The sequence below is a fragment of the Aythya fuligula genome, chromosome 3, assembly GCF_009819795.1.
Source record: "Aythya fuligula isolate bAytFul2 chromosome 3, bAytFul2.pri, whole genome shotgun sequence".
NCBI classification, from domain to species: domain Eukaryota; kingdom Metazoa; phylum Chordata; class Aves; order Anseriformes; family Anatidae; genus Aythya; species Aythya fuligula.
Window position 1 is genome coordinate 98,109,455 of NC_045561.1, and position 26,993 is coordinate 98,136,447.

Below are 26,993 nucleotides of genomic sequence, written 5' to 3' on the forward strand. Positions count from 1 at the left end.
TTATATTATAATTTTTACAAACTGATGGAAGTACTCCTCAGATACAAAACAGTCATAACTAGTGGTATTTCAGTCTCACTGCTTTGCTTCTTAAAAATTTAAGCTTTCAAATATTACTGTAGCTGATTTCTACAATTTGCACTAAGGGATAGCCCTGAAATAAGCAGTTTCCCTAAATAAGGCAACATTCACCTCCTCCATCTCTAAGAATTTTTGGAGAGCAGTCACATTCCTTCGTAGATTTAATTCAGCTACATTAACAAAACTGTACTACCAGTCTTCATTCAGAACTTCTCGTCTGCACCTATGTTTTGCTTTGCTCTTGAATGAGGGAGAAAAAAATTATGGCAACCCCATAATGTGCTCAGTTCGCTGCCTGAAGCTCTTCTGAATTGTCAAAGCCACAAATAGTTTCCTGATGAATATATTGATCTAACACATTTTGCTAGAACTGATAAAGTTCCCCACACATGCACTTTGTTTCTCATTTTTGTTCAGAAAGCTTGGGAAAGGTTATAGGTACATGTGCCTGAAAAAGCAGAACTGTTCTCCCCCCATACAAGTCAGCGTGACTATGACTAGCAGTACTTTACTCACATTGCCCTGCCAGTGTAAACAGAGGAACCATTTTTCAGACCAATGATTAACCTCTTAGTGATTAACCTCTGCCAGTAGTGGTGCCAGTTGGTCAGAAATCAATTCTTTATACAATCTTTCAGCCTGATCAAATATTTATTTTAAAAATCTAAGCCTCGTCTTTTTCTAAAACCTAGTGAAGCAAAACTGAATCCAGGCTTGCAGAACAATTGGGCTGGAGGTCTTCAGTCCAGCCTTCTGGTGAAGGCAGGGTCAGCTATGAAATCAGACCAGGTTGCTCAGGTCATCAACATGTTTAAGGGTGGAAACTGCAAAACCCCTTCAGACCAAGTGTTTCCTTGCTTGGCTGTCCTAAGGTCAGGCTTACATTCCTCTGATGTGGTCTTCTCCAGCCTCTCCTCACATGGCAAGTCCTCAGACCACCCAGACCATTTGGACCTTCCCTGAATTCCACCTTGTTAATCAGCTTTTTTTTTTTTTTATAATATAGTGGAGGACCCTCAGCTGGGTACAGTATTCCAGATGCAGTCTAATGAGTGACAAGAGGGACAATGCGTTCCCTAACCCCTTTTGGTGAAACCCACCCAGGCTGCCAAGAGCCTCCATTGCTGCCAGGGCTCACCACTGGCTCAAGCTCACTGCTCACCAGGACCTCCAGGGCTTCAGCAGAGTTGCTCCGAGGTCTGCCACAGCCTCTCTCACTGCCTGGGGCTCTTCCTTCTCAAGTACAAGCACCAGCATTTTCTCTCATTCATGGGAGTATATCAGCGTATTCATCCCTCCAGCCTGTTCCCTCTAACAGCAGGGCTGCCCATTCATTCATTGAATGTGCCCTCCAAAATGGAGGTATCTGCAATCTTGAGAGTACTCTAATGCCTCCTCCAGGTCACTGATAAATCAGATCAGCTTATCAAAGAAAGCTTTGTATTTTCCATGCTCATAGTAATAATTCAAATTGCAAACCACTTCCTCCAGAATTTTAGTGGAAAGCATATAATTAATCTGTAACTACAATCACTTTAAGACCCATCCAAATCTCCAGGATGAGACAGTTGGTATTGCAATGGCGATCAACAGGTACTGCTCAAACCAAAGTACCTTTAGCAGCTCATTCTGTTGTGTTTCACTAAAAATATAAACCCACAGAGCAAGTGCTGCTGTTCCAGTAACAAAATCAGGTTGGTAATGTAACAAGATCTGCCTGCAGAGGTTCATCGTCTCTTAATGTCACATATGGTCTGCTATTAAACAACTCCATTTAGTCAACACTAATATTAAAGTGTTGGATGTTCAATTATACAAAGATCAGAATGAGACCGATGTACAGTGAAAAGCATTATACAGCAGACCCGGATGACCCAACAACCAGAAGTGCCCACCTGCATGTACACTGTATGCTTTACCTTTAAAGTATTTTTCAAAGAAAGTGTTGCTTAATGTGTAGGGTGAAATCAAGACTTATTCCACTAAAATAGAATGGAATGAACACTTAGTCATTCTTGACACAGGTTCTTCAGCAAGTACTCAGGCTCTTCAATGCAAAACCAATTACCACTACCTGCTTTCCTACTATTAATTTAGTGAAATATACTAGTACCTGCAAGAGCTTCTGTGCTATGAAGCACCCTCAAGTTTAAAATATCATAATTCAATATCATTCTATTTCTGTGAAGACTAGCCTATCCTGTTCAACAGCCTCATTTTTATATAGAAAATGAGGTCTCACACTGACATGCAACTCTAAAGTTATAGAAAGAGAACATAAGAGCAATTATTTTATTTCTATGAATTAGAAGATAAATACTTCTCAAGATGAAAATTTCTCATATTTCTTACTCTTTGTCCACTTAACACTACCCATATAGTACTTGGGCTGCAAAATTTAAGAAACATTACTGACTGGAAAGCTAAATTATGCTACAACACAAAGTAACAGCATAACTTGAGTTCACATAAATGAAATAGTAAGGTGCTCTACAGAAATTACAACCATCCTGTATGCTTCATGGTCAAGATCAAATTCAACATAAATTTTGAAGTTTCCAGCATTTCTCAGACCTTCATACAGAACAGAAGCAAGACTATAAAAATACAGTTTTGCATCAACATGGTAGGAATGCCACAGTAGTAACTTACTACAGGCTTTATTGATTGCCATGCCATCGTTAGAAGAAGGATGCCATAAGTGGAAGGTTACCTCATACAAGCTCATAACAACTTCACATAACATTAAAGAAATACAAGAATACACAGACTGTAGCTCATCCCCCATGGCAGTTTTCCTTGAAATTCCAAGTATTAAGATTGTCAGATACAGAGATAAAAATGCTAATTCAAGAACAGGTCTGGAATTCAATACTAATTTAAATATATAAAGCTTCCATATGAACATTAGATATTAGCTGTCCAACCACATCTCACATGATAGAACTAAGAAGATTATCTTAACTTTCCTTTCAGATAACCATCAGTAACTGAACACATTTCTGGTTATTTCAAAGCTCTTACCTTCCAGAAGAGAATACTACAATGTCGACAGAAATGCAAGGTGTCTCCATACTGCTCCTTTATTGGGTAGCATTTCTGAAGTGCAAAGTACATCAGCTTCCAGTCAATATGGCCCTTCTCTGATAGAATCAAATGCCTACAAAACTGGACATAAAATACTTTCCTTTAAATTGGTTAAAGAACTAGTCAAATCAGGTAAAGGACTAGAAAACTGAAGGTATCTAAACTGAGGTGTTATAACAGGCATTCTTTGAAGGCAATCTGATATTATACATCTTTGAAAAGTAGTGAGATCCAGCCACAAAAAAAAAGTTAACACACTAAAAATAGGAGTATAGATTTGCCAAGAAAAAGTAGGTCATATACAGCTGATCTAACTCCACTGTCTTGAAATGATTCTAATTATAGTCAGTGATAACTGCATAATAAAAACAATATTTAGAGGCATAAATTAATTTTCTATGTCAAGAATAAGATAATAGTGCATTACATTTCATGAATTTCTGGTAAGATGGTAACCATAGATTTAAACTTTTTCATTTTAAGAATATACACTGTTCTTTCACATCTTATTGTCTTTCTAGAAGCACAGCCATAATAGTGAATGATGTACTTCTTGAACACATATCTGCATGCAAAGAGCAGCTAATGCAGAATTACTATTTCCCTCCATCTTAATCCACAGAAAAGGTTTATTAAGTGTATTTGCAAAAGGCTCCTTATTCCACTCTGTCTGGATTAAATGCTAATACATTACAGGCTTTCTTCATTCACAAGACTACTGCCACATGGGTGAGAACAGCATCGCCTTTGTGATTTCAGCTACACTTCACTTTGTTTCATAATAGTTTCCCTGTGTAAAGTTCTTATTTTTTCCAAAAATGCTCTTCAGATATCAAGTATGTTTTTGTAGTTGTTTCAATGGCTCAACAAATATACTGCAGAGGAGAGGAAAAACAACCCAACTCCACTCTGTTGCTATTAAGGTAGCACACTATTAAGCAGAAAAAGCGGTATTTGATAGAAGTAATTTTTCAGTATCAATTTATTAGATTATTCTAATAAAAATTGGATGTGAATATTTAGGAATACATTAGCAACACTGTGTAGAAGTATTCTTTATAAAACACATTATACTGAAATTACTGAAATGATTGTGATCTTTTTTCCCCAGCATTACCTTAATATAAATTCTCTAGCTATTGTCACTGTTCAGATGACCTTACCTTACCTACCCTCAAAATTCGTAAGTCTAGTGGTTGAATCTTTATCACTTTACCTTGAGTTTATCTGAGTTGCCTCAGAAAAGTTCATCTTCCATTAAGCTGTATTTTCCACAGAGTTCACCCTGAAGTCTTTCATCTTACAAAAATTCTTATTCAAGTCAACTGCATGAGTTATCTGATCTTCTCCTCTACCTTTCGCATTATACTAGTAATTAATTTGCTAGTCACTGACCAAATGGTACAACTTCAATCTGTCAGATTTAAGGCAGATTTTGTGTCCTTTAGTCCTGAATGTACTAGGTTTTTCAAGTTTTTCATGGAGCTCTGATATAGGAACTTCTATTTTTTAATACCTGTAAAAGGTATTCACCTAGTCTGATTTTTCCCACTTTCTGACATAAACAAATGTTGAAGACAGTTCTGGAGGCATTCCTAGGTTACCTTAATGCTTTACATAAGGGACAAATTATTTCCCTTCACTTCAAAATCAAAAACTTTTTTTTTCTAATTTTTTTCTAGCAAACTTTCTTGCTAAGTTATTCTAGCAAAAAATAGGAAAAGGACATTTTTGTTCACCAGATTGTTCATATAGTCTACAAGTTCAAGCAATCAGATGTCTGCCTACCTTGATTAGCAAAATTACATTTTAGGTACTGAAAATAGTGACACCTTGAAGGTATTCTCAATCACACTTATTACTGCATAGTAAAGAAAAGTCTTGAGAGACTTTGTTTTAAATAATATAAGGAAACAGTGTAATAGCTACCCTAAACTCAGACATATTGAATACAATCTTTAGTATGAGCCACAGAAGAACCCACACTTTCAATACTACCACATGCTGCCACATTTTTTCCTCAAAAAACAAGTTCAACACACCATTTGTATACCGTATTGCAAAGAAGGTTCACATTTATGCAGGTGATTACCTGTTTTTCTGCAAAATGGTACTGGCATAGTTTTTTCCACAGCTGTCTGTCTTCACTGAGCATGTATAGAGTTGGGGTCACTTGACCTAAGGTAATAATGTCCCAGCCATCAGAGAGCCTGTGCAAGATGTTACTCAGCATATGCAGAGGGAGATCACTAAGCGTAAGACCATTGTTGACTTGCTGGAAATAAGAGTTGAAGACTTAGCTACAAAAACTTGGTAGTAAAAGGTACAAACAAAAATCTTGAGATCTCACATCTTAGTTTAGTTCATACAAACCCACTGAGTATCATCTATGGTTAACTGTGATTATTAGCATAGTAATCAAAGTAAGGTTTGAACTGATTAGTTATAGGATAAAGTTTCTCAGTTTTTATTACGGACAGCACATACAAATTTCTCTTAAGAGAACAGACAGACAATTTTCTGTCAATTTCTAAGAGAATGTATGTTGGAGGCATGGTCACTGCTGACAGGTGAAGAATGGAGGCTGCTTGCCCCACCTAGTGGAGCTGCCCTGCCAGGGAGACCTGGTCCCACAGCAGCTGCACTCTAGCAAGCTCTAGGTTAAGTTTGTTTACTTCACCACCATTTATCTCACTTTACACTAGACTTTCCATGGTGTCACTGTTATAAACATCCCTGGGACTATCGTTCTGTTCAAGGCCATCCTGCTTGCATTGTACTACAGATGCAAGATCTCTAATCAGCTATTTCAGCCAACACAAAGCAGCTCAGATGCAAGTGACATGCTGGAAAGAGATGCAGCAAATGCAGCATCACAAACTCTTTGCTGTGGCACATGAGAACTGTTGAGATTAACTTTAGAATAGAAAAAAGAGGAACCTAGTGACTTATTCAGACACCCAGCACACACAGCAAGGCCAACTCCAAAGCTGAAAGCAAACAGATGAAATAGCTGTTTAGTTTTACTGCATGCAACATCTTGGGAGTATTTCATCCAGCAGTGCCCATGACAGACTCAGCCTTAAAACACAAATTTCTTGCTTCAGAAGTTTCCACTTGAAAAAAAAAAAAATATCTAGAGCAGCATATCATCCCACATACTTTGAATAAAGTTGTACAGCCAGAGTCCAGACACTGAAGTCACTTTATTTATTTATTTTTAAAAAAAGGCAACTGTGCTAATGATTACAACTGTGGAATTGCCACTTGAAATTGTTTTCCTGGTCCATGTCTGAAATTCAATTTTGGTTTTATTTTTAGTACTGGAATATTTACTTCTGAATCAAAGATTTGTAGATTAAGTAGACAGAAAAAAAGAAACATTTTAGAAGTTGATTGGATAAGAAAAAATGCAGCTATACATCTGTCACAAAGCAGGAGTATAGGCACTGTACTATTTCTTATTAGAGAAGAGCTGTGAAAACATTAGAAATTGTTTCCATTTAAGTAACTTCACATTACTCCTCCAAAACCAAAGAAAACTGAACTGTGGGCTTCTTGTTTCTCTCAAGGTAAGTCGTATATCACTAGGTTTCCTGTAGGAGAAACTTCTTTCAGCCAAGTTCATTTTAAGATTTAAACTTATGCCCACTTACAAATCATGAACCAATGTTCAATATGCTCTCTCTCCTTCCACCCCTCCCCAATACCTTATCTGGGCAATTTAACAACATACCTTGTTCATCTGAAGGTTTTTTAGCTGTTGTTGCCACAGAAGGATAGTTTCTAATCGGCAAATCCAAATATTAATGTTTCCAACCAGAACAGATTTTCCTACTCCCCTAATTAGTATACAAAGAGTAGAACTCAAATCCTGTAGGAGATCTTTGATTAATCGTGGATTATATTGGTCTTCCATGACTAGAAAAGACACATCATGCAAATTGAGAGACAACCGTGTTACTAAGTTCATTACAGTTGTTTGATCTAACACATCATTTATCACATTTCATAAAATTTTTAATTTAATAGTAGTTTCTGAACAGAACTTAGTTGTCATTTAATTTCAATCTGTTTCAATAGATAGAAAACAGTAACAGAAAACATTCATACTAGATAGCAAGCATTTCTATGAAATCTGAAAAAGCAGATAGATTATAAAATACTAGGTCCTACCTTTCCGCACAATTTTGTCCAAAATGTTAAAGTAGTTCTTCTGTGCTGCACCACTCAGTGAAGTTAACTGGGACTTTGCAATTAACTGTAAGAGCTAAAACAAAGAAATAGAAGTTATAGGGAATCAGGGAATCTTGAGATAGGACGAGGGGGAATGGCTTGAAACTAAGAAAGGGTAGATTTAGGATAGACATCAGGAAGAAGTTCTTTATTCTGAGGGTGGTGAGGCACTGGAATAGGTTTCCCTGAGACACTGTGGATGCCCCATCCCTGGACCCATCCTTTGCCTTGGATAACCTGGTCTAGTGGGAGTCATCCCTGCCCATGGCAGGGGGTTGGAATTAAGCTGGTCTTTAAGGTTCCTTCCAACCAAAACCATCCTAAGACAGACAGAAGTAAAAGACTGTTTCAAATACACATTCAGTACATACATTCACTTACAACAGCCTAGATTACTACGACCATATCTCGAAAATAACACCACAGAGTTTGGAACATGAAGCAAGACAAACACAAAAAACCTTAGGCATTCCCAATGGCATCTCATGACCAACTCATGGAGAGGAATATATTTGTATAGTATTTTGAAAATGTATGTATTTATCATAGAGCACGTGACATACGGTCTTTGTAAACTGTAATAAAACAGAGAGAGTGTGTTTGGAAGCTCACAAATACAAATTACTTAAGTCCTGCTTATTCACTTTTGTTTTAGATTCGGCTTTGCAGCTGATAAGGATTGTCCCTAATAGAAGATGGTCTCTAAAAACCTCTCTCAAATACAAGAGACTTTGATATTATGACAGCGCTGTAATATTTAGAAGCTCTCTGGTTACAATTCATAATGCTGAGTTCAGGACAAAATTTCTCAATGCACCAGAAACAGAAAGCAGGGAGCAGAAACCACAAATCCTACAGAGTACTCTGAACACCAGCCTGCAGAGCCATGCTTTGTAGGGGAGAATCAACTATTGGCACAGAGGATGAGCAAAGACTAAGCCTGCCAAAAATTATTTTGTATCTTCATTTCTAAAACAGTGACTTGACACTATACTCAACATTAATTTTCCTTTGGAGGAGGAGAGAATACACCTGTTCTCTCCCTCATTTAATAATGCTCCTTCTGGCTTCTCTGCATGATCCCTGACAAAACATTATGTGCTGTGAAAGGAGGAATTAACTCCTGACATATTTAAATACAATTAATTTATTTATACAGCTTTTGAGACTAGGTATCAGGACCTCTTTCTTGGCATTTTTAAAACCTTTTAGTTTGATTAACAATTTGGAGAACACCTAGATGTCTCTGGCAGTTTGCCAGCTCAGGCAAGTATGTACATTTCTCTTGATTAACTTAAAAATAATCAGTCCTGTCACTTAGACTGCAGATCAAATCCAAGGAACAAATTCTACCCAGATGATTTTAATGAAGATTCCATTTTCAAGGATGGTTAACATGCAAGGATTAAGACAAGAATTTTAGCAGGTGCGCATGTACAAGGATCTAACACAAGCTGATTCTTGGGCTAAGTGCATAGCAATGGCTTATGCTGCCTACTAGGGATTATAGCCTCAAATGTATCAACTATTTATTCAAATAGAAAAAAAAAATCTTAAAAGGCCATCCATATCAGTTTATGTATCAGACATTTAATAGCTAAGAAATATTATAAACAAGCATAAACAAGTACAGTAAAACAGTTGATCCACCCTCTGAGGCTAATAGGTTAGAACATAACCATCTTTAAAAAAAATAGTGCGTGCACATACAAAAAAAATCTATAGGGGACATAAAACATCCAAGTACCCTAACCACTAGCCTAGGGACAATTTTTTTTTTTTTTCCATTATTTCCTCTGGTCCTATAACTCCTGTTTTTCTGGAGGTATGCCATACAGTTTCACAAGGATGGTCACAAGGATGGGCTGAACACGTTTTCTCTCCAAATAGTAACTCCAATAGTTAGGGTGTTCCTTCAGTAGGCTTATTCAATTATGTTTTGTGTCTTTCCAAGTTCTGAATACTATCCTCAAAACATAATGGGAGCATGATTCCCTGCACTAAGTGCAGAAGAAATCACAGAATATTTACACATCAAGTATTGTTTTCGAAATTGCTCTTCTAATTCTATTTAAGATTAAGATTATATTTAAGATGTATTATGCTTTACTGTTTGTTTGTATAGGAAATATTTTCCTTTAAAGAGGTTTCACTACCCAGACTAAGGAAAAACTGAAACTATCATTGTTTCACTGTAAATATATAGCAGAATACTGGCCATCACCATCATTCTCGAGATATAGGCTTTCACAGACCAATATAACCAGTTTTCACAAAAGAAAAATCACTCAGTTCCAAGTAGAAGCCCAGCGGCTTAATGCAGTATAAATTATGTACACAATATTTACACAAACCACAAACTGGTCAATGCAACATTTTCTGTACATAGGGATACATCAGAAAACACATCTGTAAAAGACATATATAAAATAGAGAGCTTACTTTGACCACATAATTGAACCTTCTGATGTCTTGAATTGCACTTGAAAAATCTAAGCGATTAAAAGCTTCTCCTAAAGTACAATAGCCATGTCTCTGAGAAGAGAAAGAAACACTGTAAATGGAAAGAAGCAAACAAGAGAACATCCCTCTCCTCCCCCAAACTGTTAAGGTCTATATAAAAGCACTCTACCATGCAACTGAAGCATATACACACTGCACCTCCTAGAACTGATGTAACCGGCCTGAAGTTTTTATTTTTCGTAGAACAAACGAAGCCAGATATGCTATTTAGAACTAATAGCTACCCACATGATATTACTTGATAGCAAGACCTTTAAATTCATAGTAACTGCAATCTATAATCACTGGTATCCATGTGGAACTGGGAACCTGTTCCACTACTGCATGGCCACCACGCACTGTAATTGCCTCAGCACAAGGTGCATCTTGCTCAGACAGCAGACTGAGCATACAACCACATGCATGCACTGAGTTTACATTCATATTTGAGGTAAGAACGTGGCTACTTGCTCCTGGAATTGGAAGAACAAACAGCCAACATCTTGAATTTGTTTTCTGGGCACTAGAAATTTAACCACACTTTTCTTAGATACCAAGAGCAAGAGAAATAGCTTTTCTTTTTAATGCTTCTGCACAAGTATAATAAGGTAAAAGCAAAAGTTTCAGAGGTTGTTTTTGAATTACTCAGGATGGTAGTGTCAGCTGGAAATGCCATGGGATCAAAAACTGAGTAAGTGTATAGCCACGCAGAAGACTGCCACAGTGACCTTCTTGAGGGAAAAAAAATGGTGAAAGGCTTCATAATACCCTTCTAATGTAGAAGGGCAGCCTGTGTCACTGCCCTGCAAGAATACTTATGTAGAGGTGAGACAGGAGGATTTCATTTTCTACACTACCACATTCTTCCTGAAGACAGTACTCAGGTGTTTCTCAGCCCTGAAATACAAAGCCAGCTTCTGCCTGTTTGGCTAGTGTTGGACTCACCTCCTTCCCTCTCTGCTGGCTGGCATTACTCTGTTGATGAAAGACATTCTCACAGGTGTCCAAGTTCCACCCATCCCAGATAATTGTAACAATCAACAAAAGAAGCTTTGAGACAGTTTCTCTCTACATATAATGGACACATCAGCTTCACCTTTCCAGGAGGTCATTTCAAGATCCTTTGCAGTTACATGGTACCATTTTTATCCCAAACAGGAAGAAGCATCTGAACTTTGAATACAAAGGTCCTCTTAGCAAAGTCTGGGCCTTAGATTTTACTCACATTCAAATTTACATCAAGATCCCAAGACACCAAGTAGCTGCCTGCAAACACTTTCTTTGGAGGTGTTTGTTTTAAAAACCTTGTAATTATACACAAGAGACAGAGACAAATGGGCTTGGAGAAGTACCAGAGGACTACTACATCCATCCTTGTGAGTTTTCCCATCTCTGCCAGGATGGCTCACATAAGTCACTTTGTTATCTGCCTTTGCCTCAGCAAGTGATGATGTACTACAGTAGCAATGAAGAGAGGGCTAAATACAACTTTTTAGAAGTCACAAAAATTGACAAATGGCTTATTTTTCTTAAAAAAAAGTTAAGCAGCACAAAGATGCTAGAAATTGACCCACAGCATACAGGACTTACTTCTCTGGTGCTTTCCTTATGGACATAAATCCAATTTTCACGATAAAAACCTGAAAAAGACATAAGCTTTTCTGAACTTCTATTTTAGGTAGTTCCTTCTAGGAAGATGAAGAGCCTTCTAAGAAGATGAAGAATACAGACCATCCTCAAAATGCTTTGTGAGTGGAGAGAGAATATAACAGTTCTGGTGAAGGAAGCTTATTAAAGCTGAAGAGAATGACTACAAAGTTTCAGAGGTTGTGTACTTTAAAAAGCACACCAAAAGTTAAACTTTATGAACTAAACACAGGAGCTGGGACACAGTGGGCAGATGTAGCACAATATTTGTTGACTGTGTACCAACAGCAGTCAATTTCTCCGAAAAGTCCTGATACTTTTTGGTTCACAGGGCTTCTTAGCACAGGAGATACAGAAACGTGCAAAGTTTTTGTTCCTGAAGGCTCTACGTTTTAAAAAAAGGATTTGCTTCTGTAAATGTGTTTGATTTGCATCCACTTGCTCCAAGTAGTTGCAGAATCCTGCACAAGCAAGACCCATAATGGCAATTTACACAGACATTCAGCTTGCAGAAGTCTGGATGTGTTGTCCAATTAATGTGCTCATACATATAACCACTTGAGTCTTCTAGAATGCATTAAACCCACACAACCCTGAGGATGCTTACAGATTTGTCTATCTAAGACTCTGTTACAATTTTAGGAAGGTACAAAATAATGAACATAATCTCAAGATCAATGGGGAAACCCCCCAGATTTGCTATCAACTTGCTTACTTCTACCTACTCAAATTCTGTGCTTCACGAAATTTTGCTATCACTCACACTTGGAGTCTAAAACAGGTCCTTTTAAAAAAGAAAAAGACAAAAGTGGCTTTGATATTTCAACAGACAAACTTCAAGAAATTCAATAAAGTCTTTACCAAGAGCTCTATGTGTTACACCAAACGATATTTAGTTCTGAACCAATTCTAGAGCTATTTGTGTTATGAGAATTTGAATTAATCAGAAATAGAACTGCTGCTTTGATAAACAGAGACTGACTGCCCTAAGCATCAAGAATTTCATCTAAAACAAGTGCACAAAGCAAAACAGCAGTTTGTATCAGAAGGTAATTATTATTCAGGAATTGTTATTCTTAAATGAATTACCTTTGGATCTCTAAATCCCACAGTAGGTGATCAATGCCACAGTCCAATTAAGATACATCATTTCTGACACCAGAACTTGTCAGTACAGAAGTAGACATAACTTAAAAGGCTACTCTCTAGATACACATATACAAATGGTTATTATTTTTTTTTTTCCTGAACCTACAACAATCTTCCAAATCAAATGAAAATAACCCAGCCTTACATTGTGAATTTGTGTTATTCCTACAGTGGTCTTTCTTCCTTTTCTTGGCTGCAAATTCACAATCTTCTGTAGTGTATATATCTTCATCTTCATCACCAGTTAAAATGCTGAAATAGAGACATAAATATTTAATCATTGCTGTTCTAATTAAGCTGCACATAGCTTATAGTTCTCTACATTTAGAAGTCCGCCAGCTGCAATAAAAATCATGTATTTAAATAATGCTTGTCTACCTGAAGGTCTACAACAACACATCTTGAGAGAAGCTGCCTTGCTCTTCTCTTCCTAGTGGTGCTGAATTTGGTATCAAAGTGATTAAGTGCATACAAGTATCTTCTTAATAGCTATCTTGTAAGTCATTAGTGACATTTAAGAAGGATTACTGAGGTGGCTGTACTAGCTGGACAATTGACAGTCTGCAGTGTTCTAGAATACTAAAGTCACTACCCAAAACAGACCAAGCCTTATGAAACCGCAGCATACTGGTGAAGTCAGAGTTACCACTCTCAGGCAGAAAGCCAGCAAAAGGCATCTCTTATCCCCTCACAGTCAACTTCGGGGCAAATGAAGAAAGTCTCAATAAAAGCACAAATCACAACACTGTACATAATTTAGGTATTGCCATACTGTTCTACCACTTGTAGTGCATCAAGAACCATATAGTCACCTCCATCTTTCCCAAGAAGGATCAACTGTACCTTTGTCACTTCTGACAGTGAATTATGTAGCCTGACAAAGACCACCTATACTGAGTTAATGTATATAGTATATACACACACTATATACAAGCATATGGACATGCTATTAAAGTTTGTTGAGTAAACTTTCTAAAGTGCTTATACATTAAAAACCTTACCTGCACTATGCAAGTCTACACAACGAAGATTCTCCTTTCCATTTCTATAGATAATTCTAAGCAAAAGCAATAGAGGTAATGAATATGTATTTTTTCTAGTACAGGTTAGAGATCATTCATATTAAGGTAATAATATTGTACAGATAACTACAGTAACCAAGGAAGTAATCCAGTGAAGCTTAACTATAAGACTGTTTTATAGTCATTTTTATAGTCATCTTTTTTTTTTTTTTAAGAAAATGGAAGCTGTACAGAATACTCTACCCATTCATTTTTAAAAATCTGAATTTGCCAGCCAAATCTATTTGTCAATGTCAGTTTGAACTTCAAATTGCACCAGCAAAATCTGAACATGAAAAATGAAGATCACTGGTTCATTCAAAAATAACCCGCACTTCAGCATTAAATGGCAAAAGAACCCAAATCATATTAGTCTACTCCTACTATTTAATAAAGTTAAAAATTTTCAGGCCTGAATCATCTTTTAAGGATGATGACTAAACACCACTGTACAAAAAGCTTTTTATGTAATTGCTCTAATCACTAAAGACTAGCTCAGCTTGAAGACACATAAGTTTAGAACACTCAAAAATAGGAATTTGTTTTTAATCTTTAGTTTAAACCCTGAAAAAAAAAGAAGTCCACCTGTGTTCAGGTAGAACTCAATCCAAGGTGAGGGCCTTGGTTCATGCCTTGACATTTTTAAACCGTAGGATAGACAATTTCAATATTCTATGCAATATTGCCAAACATCACATCCAGTCCAACACGAAAAAGAGTTCAGAGAAAAGGCACTGGCAACTGATGGAAGTGAAACATCAGCACTGACAAGTTACTTGAATTATATCATGCTATACCAGTTCCTACCCCCCATCATGAAGGAAATCCTTTTAAAGTCACTAGAACAATTAATTATGCTTTAGTGTATTGACCATATCAACACACCACGTGAAAAATTGTTACAGAATCAGAAATAGAGCTCAGTCCCCCAGTAAAGCTTCTGGCTTTATGATCCTAGCAACAGATACAAGGCTACAAAGATACAGGATATTATACAACCTAACAGTCAGAACAGAAACACACCCACTCCCATTTTGCAACGAGCAAAGCAGGGCAGGCAGCACTGCTGAAGGCCAGCTTCTGAACAGGAAGGTTAATCTGGTTCCTTCCTTTGTTCCTGGAGAGAAAGATTCCTTAGAAAGCGGCACAGAGCAGTTAAAGTATCTGAAGTTATTTATAGCCTGCTCTCCCCCTCCCAGTCCCTCAGATACACACTTCCTCGAGTACCAGGCACAAAAGCAAGGCAGCCTAAGGAGGACAGTTAATTAACACAAGGAATCATAGAGAGCTATTTCGAGCACGTTAGTCTGACTTCCAAATCCACTTGAGACATTCTGGGAATTCATGTCATTTTAGCAAGAAAATTTGACAATCTGAGGATTTTCTCATATGAGGCTTCATCTTCTTATGGTCTCTGTACTCCACACAGAGACCTTCCCTGCTTGGGGAAGGTATGTACATGTACTATCAGCACCATTCTTGATGAACTTTAAGGCGTTCACATGTTTCCAGTCTTACTGAGAAAGAAAGCAAGGATCGAACAGCTATTAGGAAGAACAAGGTAATTACAGGTACACCCCCAGCAACTTTTAAAATTCCATTAAGAAGTCTGAAGAGCTGGCTGATCAGCAAAGCCACTTCACTAAGAACATCTCCTGCCTCCCCAACCACCACACTACAGTTACACTAAGACAGAAGAAACTGAATCAAGTGCTACACGAGCCATATGGCATAACAGATGACTTGAATGTTTTTACTGTTATAGCACATATGAGGTCTGAGTGCACCTGAAAGGATCTAAATACATACGTACTACTGCCAGTTTACAGCTACTCTTATATTCTTGTCTTGATGAAGCCCTTTCACAAAATTCGTTCTATAGCTTCTAAAAGCAAAGCATCTGGTGTCCTAGAGATGCTTTAAGATTACAATACCCTATTTAAATAATAAAGCATGTAATAAAGCACCATTCCTCATCCACTTTTCTTGTGGAGGAAGAAATTCATGAACATCACACAATTACCTACAGAGGGACACTAAGTGTTCCTCCAGGTGACACTCAAAGCCATTTACAGCTTGACCACATATAGAGAATCCTGAGTTAAGTGCCTGCACCAAACAGTGTTACAACACATTTGTCAAATGCCAAAATTATCTAAGATTAGATTCAAATCTGAGGACTCCTATCCATAATTAACAGCACTTTTGTGAATGAGACTACAGATGAACGACTGGCCTGCCATCCTGGGTAGTTCATATGGACCTGACACACAAAAAGGCATAGCATAGTTATGGAAGTCTTGGCATAGGGATTCGCTTTCTTGTACCTCAAAAGGAAAATGTAAGAGGGCTTTACTCTTCAGAGGTATTTAAATACAATTCTGTAAGGCTGTGTTTTTCACTCCCTACCAAGCTTCAAGGACACAGTGATATGGCACTGGAAACACACAGCTGTACTAGAATTTATAGGTACAAACTGCAGATAGCTGCGGCCAGCATTCAGCCCACATGCTTCCTCCAGGTAGAACGAGCTCTGCCTCTGCCACATTTCCCACCACCATATACCATGAATACAGTACTCTCTTCACCTAAACAATATCATTACTTATCTAAATGAGAGCTACAAAACTGGGGGTCTCACTTTTTCCATATCAGGTTTCATAAACAGAACTAATTTGAAGTGTAACATTTGAGCATTATCCCCAATCATTTATATCGGCCCTGCATAACAAGTTATGTTTGTTCAAGCATCATTATGTTCACTGCTTTTGACTAATTTCTCAGCTGGATTCACCAAAGCACCGGATGACTAATTGAACAAGGTGAAAAGTTCTGTTTTACTGAAAACATTTGTCTTAAATTTGTAAGAGTTACTTACATGCCTGGAAGCTTTTTCTGAATCTGCTGGTAAGTAGAACTTTTTAACTTCTGCACAGGAGGTATTTGAAGAGATAGAACACAGTTTGGCAATTAACTCTATCCACGCTTTCTCTCACAGAAGAGAATACAAGCAATAATAAACAGGGTTTAAGTCAACTACATAGCTTGAATTTATTTCTTTTTGAAGGAAAACTGCTCTAACTGGAATAGAATACTCAAGTACTATTACTACCGCTGCATAAACTTCTACAGAGTATTTTGGTGAAAAAAACAGCACATTTAATTAATAAAATAAAATCCTATTAGAACAACTGGACTGGCATACACCACCATCCCTATTCAAATGACATCTTAAGAGACAGATACATACATATACACTGTTTACTGTATGTTTCTTCCACATGGAAGGAAGCATTCTATAAAGCCTTATTCTTACTCAGTGCTACATCACAGCACCAGATATCCTAAGCTGAGGTGTCCATTCAGTATACATAAGGTATTTGGAAGCTAGTGTTTAACATGGTACAGAGAACTCAGCCAGCAAGACACAGTATGCTGCTCTATTTCAATCTGAAGTCCTGCACATGAGACAGAGAACCCCATGCACAAGTATATGCTAGGTACAGAGAAGACAGAAAACAGCTTTGCAGAAAAAGTGCTGAAGTCCTACTGGATAAGCTGAACACCAGTCAGCAGCATGCCCTTGTGCTGAACAAAGGCAGTGGCACCCCGGGCTGCACTAGCAAGACCATACCCTGCAGAAGTGGTCATCACATTTGGCACTTGAGAAACCATGTCTGGAATATTGTCTACTTTTGGACTCCCTAGTACAATAAAGATTGATGTACTAGAACAAGTCGAGTGGGCAGTTACTGAGATAATTACTGTTGGAGCACAACAACACATGAGGATGCATTGGAGAACAAGCTTGGTCAGTATTAAGAGCAGGTGGTGAGGAAGAAGGAAACCCGACTCATGCCTGTATCTACTATGAGGGTATAAAGAAAAGGGAACTAGACTGCAACATTAGAGGAGGTATATATTAACAAGTCAAGCAGTAATGGCCATGATCTGTAATAAGAGAAATTCCTATTAGATTTAAAAGATAGGAAAGTAATATAAAAAACTACAGTGAAAGTAATGGAAGTTGGAACAGGAGCCTGGAAAGGAATCTCCATTCTTGGAAACAAAGGCCAGGGGGGCAAGGCCCTTCAAGCCATCTCCGCTGGTCCTGCTTTGAGTTGGGAGATGTGAACCAAATGACCTGTAGAGGTCCTTACCAACCTGAATTCTGTATTTTAGGCAATTAGACATCATTCAGTGTTCAGCAGCAAAAAGTGAACTCAGATCCAAAGCTTTCAAGTTGTGGTGAAATTACTCTGAAGTAGCACTACTACACCAAGTACCAACTCACGTTCTGCAGTCTAATTTTGGACAATACACATTCTTAAATACACAGCAGAACAAATAGGACTACAGAATATGGTGTGCTTTGGCTGCACAAAGTAGGAAATACGGAAGACGGGAAACCAGGGAATCACTATGATGAGGGCATCTGTTACAGGCTAGGGTAGTTCTCATGTTTGGGATTCTGACAAGTTGGGAAGCAAAATTCAGATCACGCAACACCTCATATCAAAAATATTTATTTCACCCAGAGCATTTCATGGCCAGTCACTTCAAATTAATGTTCCTATTTTAATCCTGAACTTAAGACTCCCGTATCTTTCCAAGCAAGACTTGTTTAAATCTGTTACCAGCAATACCCTTGAACTCTACAAATTGTTCTTTCAACACTAAAAAAAAAATCTAGCATTTTTGCTTGAAGAAGCAATAAATGCAGTCTCACCTCACTCTCTGGAGAAAAGACTGTGTTATATATACAGACATATGTAAGTGCATGCACAGACAAAAATCAACATCCAATTAGGAACAGAACAGTGAGTCCTCATTTAAAATGATACAAAACCAATCATTTAATGAATATTGTTTGGCAAGCGTGACATAAAACAACCTACAAAATATAATTTAGTAACTGCAAGTAGCTATCAAAATTAAATTAGATTTCATTTTCCAACTATATTAAAGCTACATGAAAGAAGAAGAGATTTTTCCAGAAGTATTTAAGGCAACTTATGTTGGAGGCTTTATGAACACCCTTGCAGACAAACATTGCTTTTCTTATCCACAGTGGCCAGACTGTATGGGAAAAAAACAACCACTATCAGTGGCAGATGAGCACAAGAAGTAAAGGCATGAAGAAAACAGTAGTTTGAGATAAGCTTAATAATTCTTCAATGCTTGATTACTCCCTTGAGGTTCGTTTCAAATTTAGAAAACACAGGTGTATGAGTAGAACAAGTCCTGGCTTGCCAGTAAATTCCCTCTAAATCAGATCAGTTTCTTCATCATTTACTAGGCTAACAGCAAACACTGAATGTTCCCTTTTCTCATTATGAGCACATTAAGCTGGAATTTATAAACAAGAATGCTAACCCTGAGAATTACTTCTTGGCAAAGAAACAAAGCAGGAATTTGTCTGGACTAAGCTATTTGTATCACACCAGTCTGTGAGCATCTGCCATCAATATTACTTTGCCTCACTCCCAAGCTACCTAGTACGTTTCTTACCCGTTCTACAGAGGCTCATATAATCATACAATGTTAGAGAATTGCCTTAAACTACCATTAGTCATGCATTTAGAGCAAGTACCCTAAATAGGCCTAATCAAACAATCACCAGAAAGGTTTCACTCGTTTCCAGGTAACATTCCAACATGCTTGTTGTGTTTGCAACTCGCAGTTATCACTAAAATGAAAAATAACACACAACATAGGGTGAGATCTGACTGCCCAAAGTTGTCACTGTTCCACGAGTTGCCTAAAGATAGGTAGCCTCCACAGGGGTCTCTGCCTAAACATACAAAGCACATGGCTGCATTTGTGTGCTTCTCATGCATGCAGAGATCACCAGCCCCAATCAGTCTGAATGGAAGAAGTCAGTCTTTGCCTTCCCACCTGCTCTGAAATCAGTAATAAATGTGGTTCTGCATGAGTTATTTAAGAACTTACACAGCGTGACTGATGTCATTAAGCTGATTGTTCTTGTTCTCAAGTGCAGGGCTGAAGGGTTCAAATCGTTTCCATCCATCTTCTGTTTTAACCCATCTCCATCCAGGGGATCTCCAGTCTTGGCCCAAAAAAGGCATGGTTTCTCTGTAAGCAACAAGAAGATCGTGCAGGATTTAGCTGTTAACAAAAGCTATGAAACTTATTTCAGTTCTTTGACCTTAAAAAAAAAAAATGTAATGAGGAAAAGGAAGAAAGTTTCCTATAGAATATCCTCTTAAGAGGCTCAATGGTTTCCCAAGTACATTTTTGATTCTCTAACCTCTGAAAATTCCTGCTGAAATGTCCTTTGCTATTTATTAGATCAAAGTAGGTTTCACAGTTCTTTCACGAAAAAGCAGAAGAATCACCATGGTCCAGGAAAGGGCTGATACCAAACCAAGGAAGACTGACCACTGCAGAGCAGATTAGCACTTACAGAATGTAAACAGATAACCAGTTTGAGACTCAACTAACAGACTGTTTTTCAAACCTGGTAAGCCCAAATCAGTGTTACTCTTCTTATTTTTCTACAAGCCTTCCAAACACTGAGATAGTGTAACACTGTACACAGTTACGTTTCAGTAAAGGAATTTGGATCTTCCCCAAACACTTTTTCAGTTGTTTTTGAGGATCACCTCTCTAGCTAGGCTATTAGATAACCCACACAAATGGAGACTGCAACATAACATCAGTAGTTCACTACTGAACTTGCTACCAACAGCATGCAGGACAGCACAGGTGTATCATTCTACAGTGCTCTGTCACCCTTTTTCACAAGGGAAAGTAACTTTTAATACATAAATGCCAAGAATTTGGAGAAAGCAATTCCCTATGCTTTAAAGAATCCAAGCTTGCCAGCTTTTGCCCTCTCTTCTTCCCATTCATCATGTATACATTCTGCTTTGTTTTAAACAGAGGTTTCATGTGCAGACTGTACAAGGAGAAAAGCATTGTTGTATTTGAAACATTGTATTGTATTAATGCAACACCAACAGCTTAATTCAAAGCAACTGTTTTCTAAACATTGCTTCAAGTTGAAAAATATTAGACCAGATCAGTTAAACATCACCAAATTTATTTACCCATTTGCACTCTCGACCAGCATCTGTCCAACACATTAGCACAGGGTAAGACACTGAAGGCTAAAAAGCCTGAAGAGATACAAGCCAAGAGCATCATTTTTATTTTATTTAATTAAAAGAAAAATGAGACTAAAACATCCTACAACATAGCACACAAAACAAAGCTTGCTGTCTAGCCTTCAGCACTGATGAAAGTCCCCCTGCTATTCACTACCCAGCCTTCCTCTGAATCTGACAGAAATCATTTCCAAAGTTTACCACATCCTTTCCTCCAGCCACCACAAACTCTATGCATGCCTATCTGTTTTTCTAATCTTTTCACTGCTTACCAGGAGATACGCCTCACAACAGATTTTTCTCACAGTTGTTTAGAACGCCTCATTGCGACTGAAATCAAGGCATCTCATCTTTTCAAGAATTTATAGTTAGTGCTCATGAGTGCATTTCAGAATAATATTCAGAATAATATTTTCTTCCAATAAAATCAGCAGAGTTTACCTGAAAATTAAAACAAATGACTGGAAGAGACTAAAAACAATTTTGAATCAGGTCTAAAGATACAGAGCTCTCGAGCTACTTCTAGTCAGCAGTTTTGCTATAAGAATTAAGCACTATTATAGATGCACCTGATTAGCCCAGAAGTTAAAAACTATAGAAAATTCAAATTCATAGAGAACATTACAGGCTAACTGGGCTAACTTTAAAAAGTTAACATTTTTAAGAATACTTGATATTATGAATCAATAAACAATTATTGGGAAAGGAAATAAACACTTAGACACAACTTGCATGAAGGTGAATCATGCATTGTTACATGTTAACAGGGTAAGTTCCAAAAATAACAATAGATGTAAAGCCTCCTGAAAACACCAGCAGAAAGCCTGGAATATTTTGTTCCAGCGGCTGGCAGTAGCAGAAGCCCAAAACCAATCACAATTTACAGGATAGCAATCTTAGTGTGCTTTAGAAATCCTTGAACTTTAGAAATAAGTGGTTTCAAGCTATCAGGCCAGTGGTGTAAGTAGGATGTGTAACTTCCTCCTGTGGAGCTGCAGAGGCATTGAAAGTAACACACCTCAATACTTAAAAGCTCTAAACCAGACTACTTTCCAGATCTCTAAAATGAAATTTGATGGTCTTTCACTGCAAGGCTTCAACAACAGAATAAAAGTTCTCTATCATCCCTCTTGCAAGCAGTGACATTAAGCACCTCAAAATAGTGGTGGCAGCAAGTACATATATACACATGGACTCCCAAAGTCTGCTACAGAAATGCTGGAAAACTGCACTTCGGACAAGTTTCATAAAGAGATATGAATAGCTTTTCTAAATGCATGTTCAATATGTTATCTTTTTAAAAGACAACAAGAAAACACTACTAGAAAAATCACAGATTAAAACTTTAACTTAAGAATTTGTGGTAGAAAATTACCAAAAGTCAGCAACTCTGTGAGGCTTGTACATGTTGACCTAATTTTTTCCCCAAACAGATATTCTTAGTCCAAGATATATTTTCGCTACTGGACAAACTCAGAGTGTATCCCATGAGTAGCAACTCCAGGAAGTGACTTGTACCCAGAGCAGGGGGTTAGAACAAGTTGATCTTCACAGTCCCTTCCAGCCCAGCCCATTCTACAATTACATGAGAAGTTGTACCTTGGACTCATACCTATTCTTTTCAAGAATAGGTTTATTATTTTTTTTTCTGTTCTTTTTAAAGAACATATTCTTTTAGTAACAGCACATACACAACTAGGACCAGAAAATCTCATTGCTTTGCTTCCTATAGGACTGAAATGTAAAATGTAAAATCCTATAGGACTGAAATGTAAAATGATCATTGCTCAGAAATTACCACATTTTAGAAACTACGGTGTCCTAAATGTCTCTCCTACACATCGCCCTCAGGAAGTAGCTGATCACAGGGTATGTGTAATAGAAATTCATGCCTTTGCTCTGCCTGCACTCAAGATTTGCTTCCCAGTACAGCATTGCATTGAAGCATGCATGTGGCTTCTCAGAACACAGCTTTTTTTCAGCAGTTTACATACCCCATGAGCACACCTTCAGCAATAAGTAATTTAATATCAGATTGTTAAAACTGTCACTACCACAAAAGAAGAGCCCCCTAAACTTCGATTTTGAGGAAAATGCAGTGGGACAGGGTTCTTTAACACTCAAAAGGACTTCTGTCCTTGCTGCTGAGCAACCTGTTCATTTTCCCAAAAAAAAACTACCGTGAAGAAAACAATCTGATGCTGTGTAAAAGAGAAGGAAGCTTCACTGAGTGAAATTTGGTCTTACTTAACTGGACACAGCTTAGCAATGGGACTCAATAGATGAGGTTGGCATTTGGACTCTATTCCGAAGATCTTTTCCATCCTACATGATTTTATGGTCGTTACCTAACAACTGGGCTTTAATAAAATATATCACCTGGGTTCAGCTTTCTCCTAAAAAGGAAACAAGAACGCTTTGCATCATATGTATTTTCCTAAGGAACACATAAAAAATGTGTTTTGATTATGAAGATAAGAGCCACCAGAAAGAAGCATGGAAGGAACAGCACAGAAACCTCTCTATATAAGGGTTAGTGCAGCCTGAGATTACAGTGACTGCTCCAGCCATTCATCCACCTGTAGGAAAGCTGCTTTCTGTGAGGTAGGCAGCTCACCACAAAAGCAAACACTACTGCAAAGGCATAGCAGCAAGACACGCTAATAACCCGTGACTGTACAGTAGTTGTCTTCTGAGTATGCTTCTTTATTCTTAGCAACATACAATTATGACCCAAACCATTCTTGATACTCAGAAGCAAGGCTGCCACCAACAAGACGGGCACAGTCCAGGCTCCTCTTGCTCCCCAGCTTCCCCCCCTGCACAGCCGCCTCTCCCTGACCACCTCAGTGCCTGCCCAGCAGCCCAGGCTCCTGCAGAAGCTGCTCCTGGAGGCGGTGACCGGTTCTCCCTGCAGCCAGCCCTACCAGCCCTGTGACTCACGGGTCAGGGAGCCGGTCAGCCTCCAGCCCACGGTGTTTTTTCCCTGCTCTCCCCCCCCCCCGACGCCCCCCTCAGCTCACACCCCACCCCCCACGGCTGGGCCCCTCAGCCCCCCTCACCCCACCTGCCGCTCCCCCACACGCCGCCCCCAGGCCTCGTTCCCCAGCGGCCGTAAACGCTCCTTCCCCTCAGAAGAACCTCCAAAATTTCCCCAAACCCCAAAAAGCCCCCAAAAAAGCACGAAAAGGCCCCAAAAATCCCCCCCGCACCGCCCGCTCCCTACCTGGCAGCGCCGCCGCTCCCCGCCGGGCCCGGGCCGTGGGGCTATTGCCGGAAGTAGCGCGGCCCCGCCCCCTCGGCCCGCTGATTGGCTGCCGCTGCTTGTTGCTACCCGGCAGCGCCGTTTCCCATTGGTGAAGCGGGGTTTCACGTCAGCCGCGGCGCGTTACGTGAAGGGAGGGGGGGAGCGAGGTGCACGTGTCAATGTTTTGGTCGGAGGGGGGAGGGGGTGAAAGGGGCGGGGCCGCCTAATGGCGGCCCAACGGCCACCCTACGGTCGCCAACGGTCGTCCTGTCAGGGGAGCTCCGTGCCCTTAGCGCTCTGTGGAGCTGGGCGGAGGCGCCTCCAACGCCGGGCTTCTTGTTAAAAGAAGGACAGGGGGATGTGGGGAGCAAGCTTTAGGTCATGAATTGCGGGTTGTGTGAGGTTTTCGGCTCTCAGTTAGAAATCAGTAATTATTCCCACTAAGAATGTGGAGTAGGTATAGAATCATACAGGTTGGAAAAGACTCATCAGATCATCTGGTCCATCACCCTACCACCAGTGTCACCCACTAACCCATGTCCCTAAGCACCAGGTCCAACCTTTCCTTAAACACCCCCAGGGACGGTGACTCCACTGGGGCAACCCATCCCAGTGCCTGACTGCTCTTTCTGAGCAGAAATGTCTCCTCATTTCCAACCTGAACCTCCCCTGGCACAACTTGAGGCCATTCCCTCTGGTCCTATCACTGGTTACCTGTGAGAAGAGGCTGACCCCCCGCTCCTCACACCTTCCTTTCAGGCAGTTGTAGAGAGCAATAAGGTCTTCCCTGAGCTTCCTCTTCCCCAGACTAAACAACCCCAATTCCTTCAGCCGCTCCCTATAGGACTTATGTTTCAGGCCCTTTGCCAGCTTTGTAGCCCTTCTCTGGACACATTCCAGGGCCTCCATGTCCCCTTTTAAAAAAAAAAAAAACAAAACAAACAGAGTTGTGTTTTAATAAATGTCAATCATTTTGTTCTGTAGAACAAATTGTTAACTTGTAATTTTTTGAATGTTTAGAACTGACAAAATTGCAATAGTGTGGTTGCTGCCACTTACTCCTACATGGAAGCATCCCCTAATCCCCTTGCGGCTTTTTTGCGCACACTGGGATGATTTATAAGGGCTTCCTTTCTGCCTGTGAGCTGGAAAAGTCATATGAATAGTTCTTTGTGAGATGAGTTTGATTTTAATATGTCCTCAGGATGTCACTTTTACTTATTAAACTACTGTATGGAGAGAGGATTTGTCTCTCTTTATTCAAACTGGGTGTTTTGATATTCATCTAAGTGGCTCCCTAGCTGGTTAAATGATTTGGCCGTAATGTAATTCCTACATATCAGACAGCTAGTTCTTATACATACATATATGTATGTAATATGAGACCATACATGTATGAACATACAGATGTGTTTGTATATACATCATTAAGATATACTCACAGACCCCTGTATCAGTGATGCTGCCTTTCCACCAGCAAAATGGGTGCCCTGCTGACACTGTCAGTGACAAATGACAGTGGTGAGAATGGGGCAGTGACAGGTACAGGGGAAGAGGGCAAGAGAGGGAACGCAGGACACCAGGCATACACAGCTCCCCACCGTCTCTCCTCACCTGTCTTCTCAAAAACTGCCCAAAGGAAAAATGTCAAGTCCCAGAACTATCATAGAAGTCATCGTTACCAGCAGCACAGACCTGGACCTTATGTCAGCCAGGGTTTTTTTGTCAGGTCTTTTTCAAGACTCTGTAATCTTGAGCCAAATACAGCCATGGCAAAAGCAGCAGCTTCTCACAGAAAAAGGACATAGTCCACACTGTCAGCCTGACTGTCACCTTGGTGAACGCAGTCATTAAAGAGTTTCCCAGTGTGAGGCAATACTGAGAGTTTTATGTTGGTCTCGAGCCTTTTGTGGGGTCATGCACTCATAACTGTCAGCCTTGCTAGCACCCCTCTCTCATTTCCCCAACCTCTTATTTATTTCTGCTAGCCTAGGTTCTTGCTGAGATCACTGGCTGCTGCTGGCAGCCCTCAGCAAGACAACTGAGTCTACCTGCACTCATCCTCTCCTTGACTGGCCCAAATGATTCTGTCATAAATGCATGTCTTAGCCATACTGCTCTGCCAGTAACATGGGACATTGCTTGCCCAGCCCATGAAAGAATCTTTCTTGCTCTTTTGCATGTCAATCTAGAAAATTCCTTCTTACTGGAGCAAATATCCTTCTGTCTGTAGGTTCTTTCTCCATTTTCTCTTGAGGAGTTGTATGGAGTGCAGCCATAAAATGAGTATGGTAAAAAATGGTTACCTTGCAGCTTTGGTGGGGCTGCCTCCTATGGGGAGGCAACCTCTAAAGAAATTCTAGGAACGGGAAAATGGCAGAAGGAAGCTTTGCTATACAGAAGCCTGGCACCTTCTGATCCCATTTGACACAACTTCAACATGGAGAAGAGAAGGATTTAGGTAAAGATTGGACAAGCAGTGAACACTGTTGCTGTGCAGAGCCTTTGAGGGCTAGAGGAACTTAGAAACATACAACCAGTAGCAGAAGAGTCATTTGTAAGCCATAGTTGCCATCTGTAATTATTGTATTTCCCCAGCTGGCTTCAGAATATTTATATTAATTATACATTAGAGGGAGCTGTAACAATGTGGATTTTTTTTTTTTATTTTATTTTTAATTTAGTGCAACATCAGTTGTTATAACTTAAAGATTTTGTTTATACGTGGCTATCACAGAATCACACACAGAATTTCTTCCAAAGTATCAAAATCTTGGGCTAATTTGACAAGCAGATGTAGTGATTATTGCCCATGGTGCTATACCATCCTCTCGATTGCAAGTGTAATCAGGT

The 26,993-nt window shown here is 39.2% G+C and overlaps 1 protein-coding gene across 3 annotated transcripts in view; it reads right to left on the reverse strand.

The window, feature by feature from the left end:
* The window catches only part of FBXO25 (F-box protein 25), a 30,052-nt gene extending 5,869 nt beyond the window's left edge, over positions 1-24,183 (reverse strand). For 2 of the 3 annotated variants that reach the window (XM_032185060.1, XM_032185059.1), the window contains exons 1-9: positions 24,120-24,183; positions 19,716-19,859; positions 12,848-12,954; positions 11,497-11,546; positions 9,847-9,939; positions 7,345-7,438; positions 6,905-7,089; positions 5,261-5,443; positions 3,106-3,249 (exon numbers count right to left, since the gene is read on the reverse strand). In XM_032185060.1, the coding sequence (XP_032040951.1) occupies positions 3,106-3,249; positions 5,261-5,443; positions 6,905-7,089; positions 7,345-7,438; positions 9,847-9,939; positions 11,497-11,546; positions 12,848-12,954; positions 19,716-19,852 (993 nt within the window). In that variant the 5' untranslated portion in view covers positions 19,853-19,859; positions 24,120-24,183. Of the gene's footprint in view, positions 1-3,105; positions 3,250-5,260; positions 5,444-6,904; positions 7,090-7,344; positions 7,439-9,846; positions 9,940-11,496; positions 11,547-12,847; positions 12,955-19,715; positions 19,860-24,119 lie in introns of those variants that run through there. The other variant, XM_032185061.1, reaches the window with a different exon arrangement.
* Positions 24,184-26,993: the final 2,810 nt, after the last annotated feature.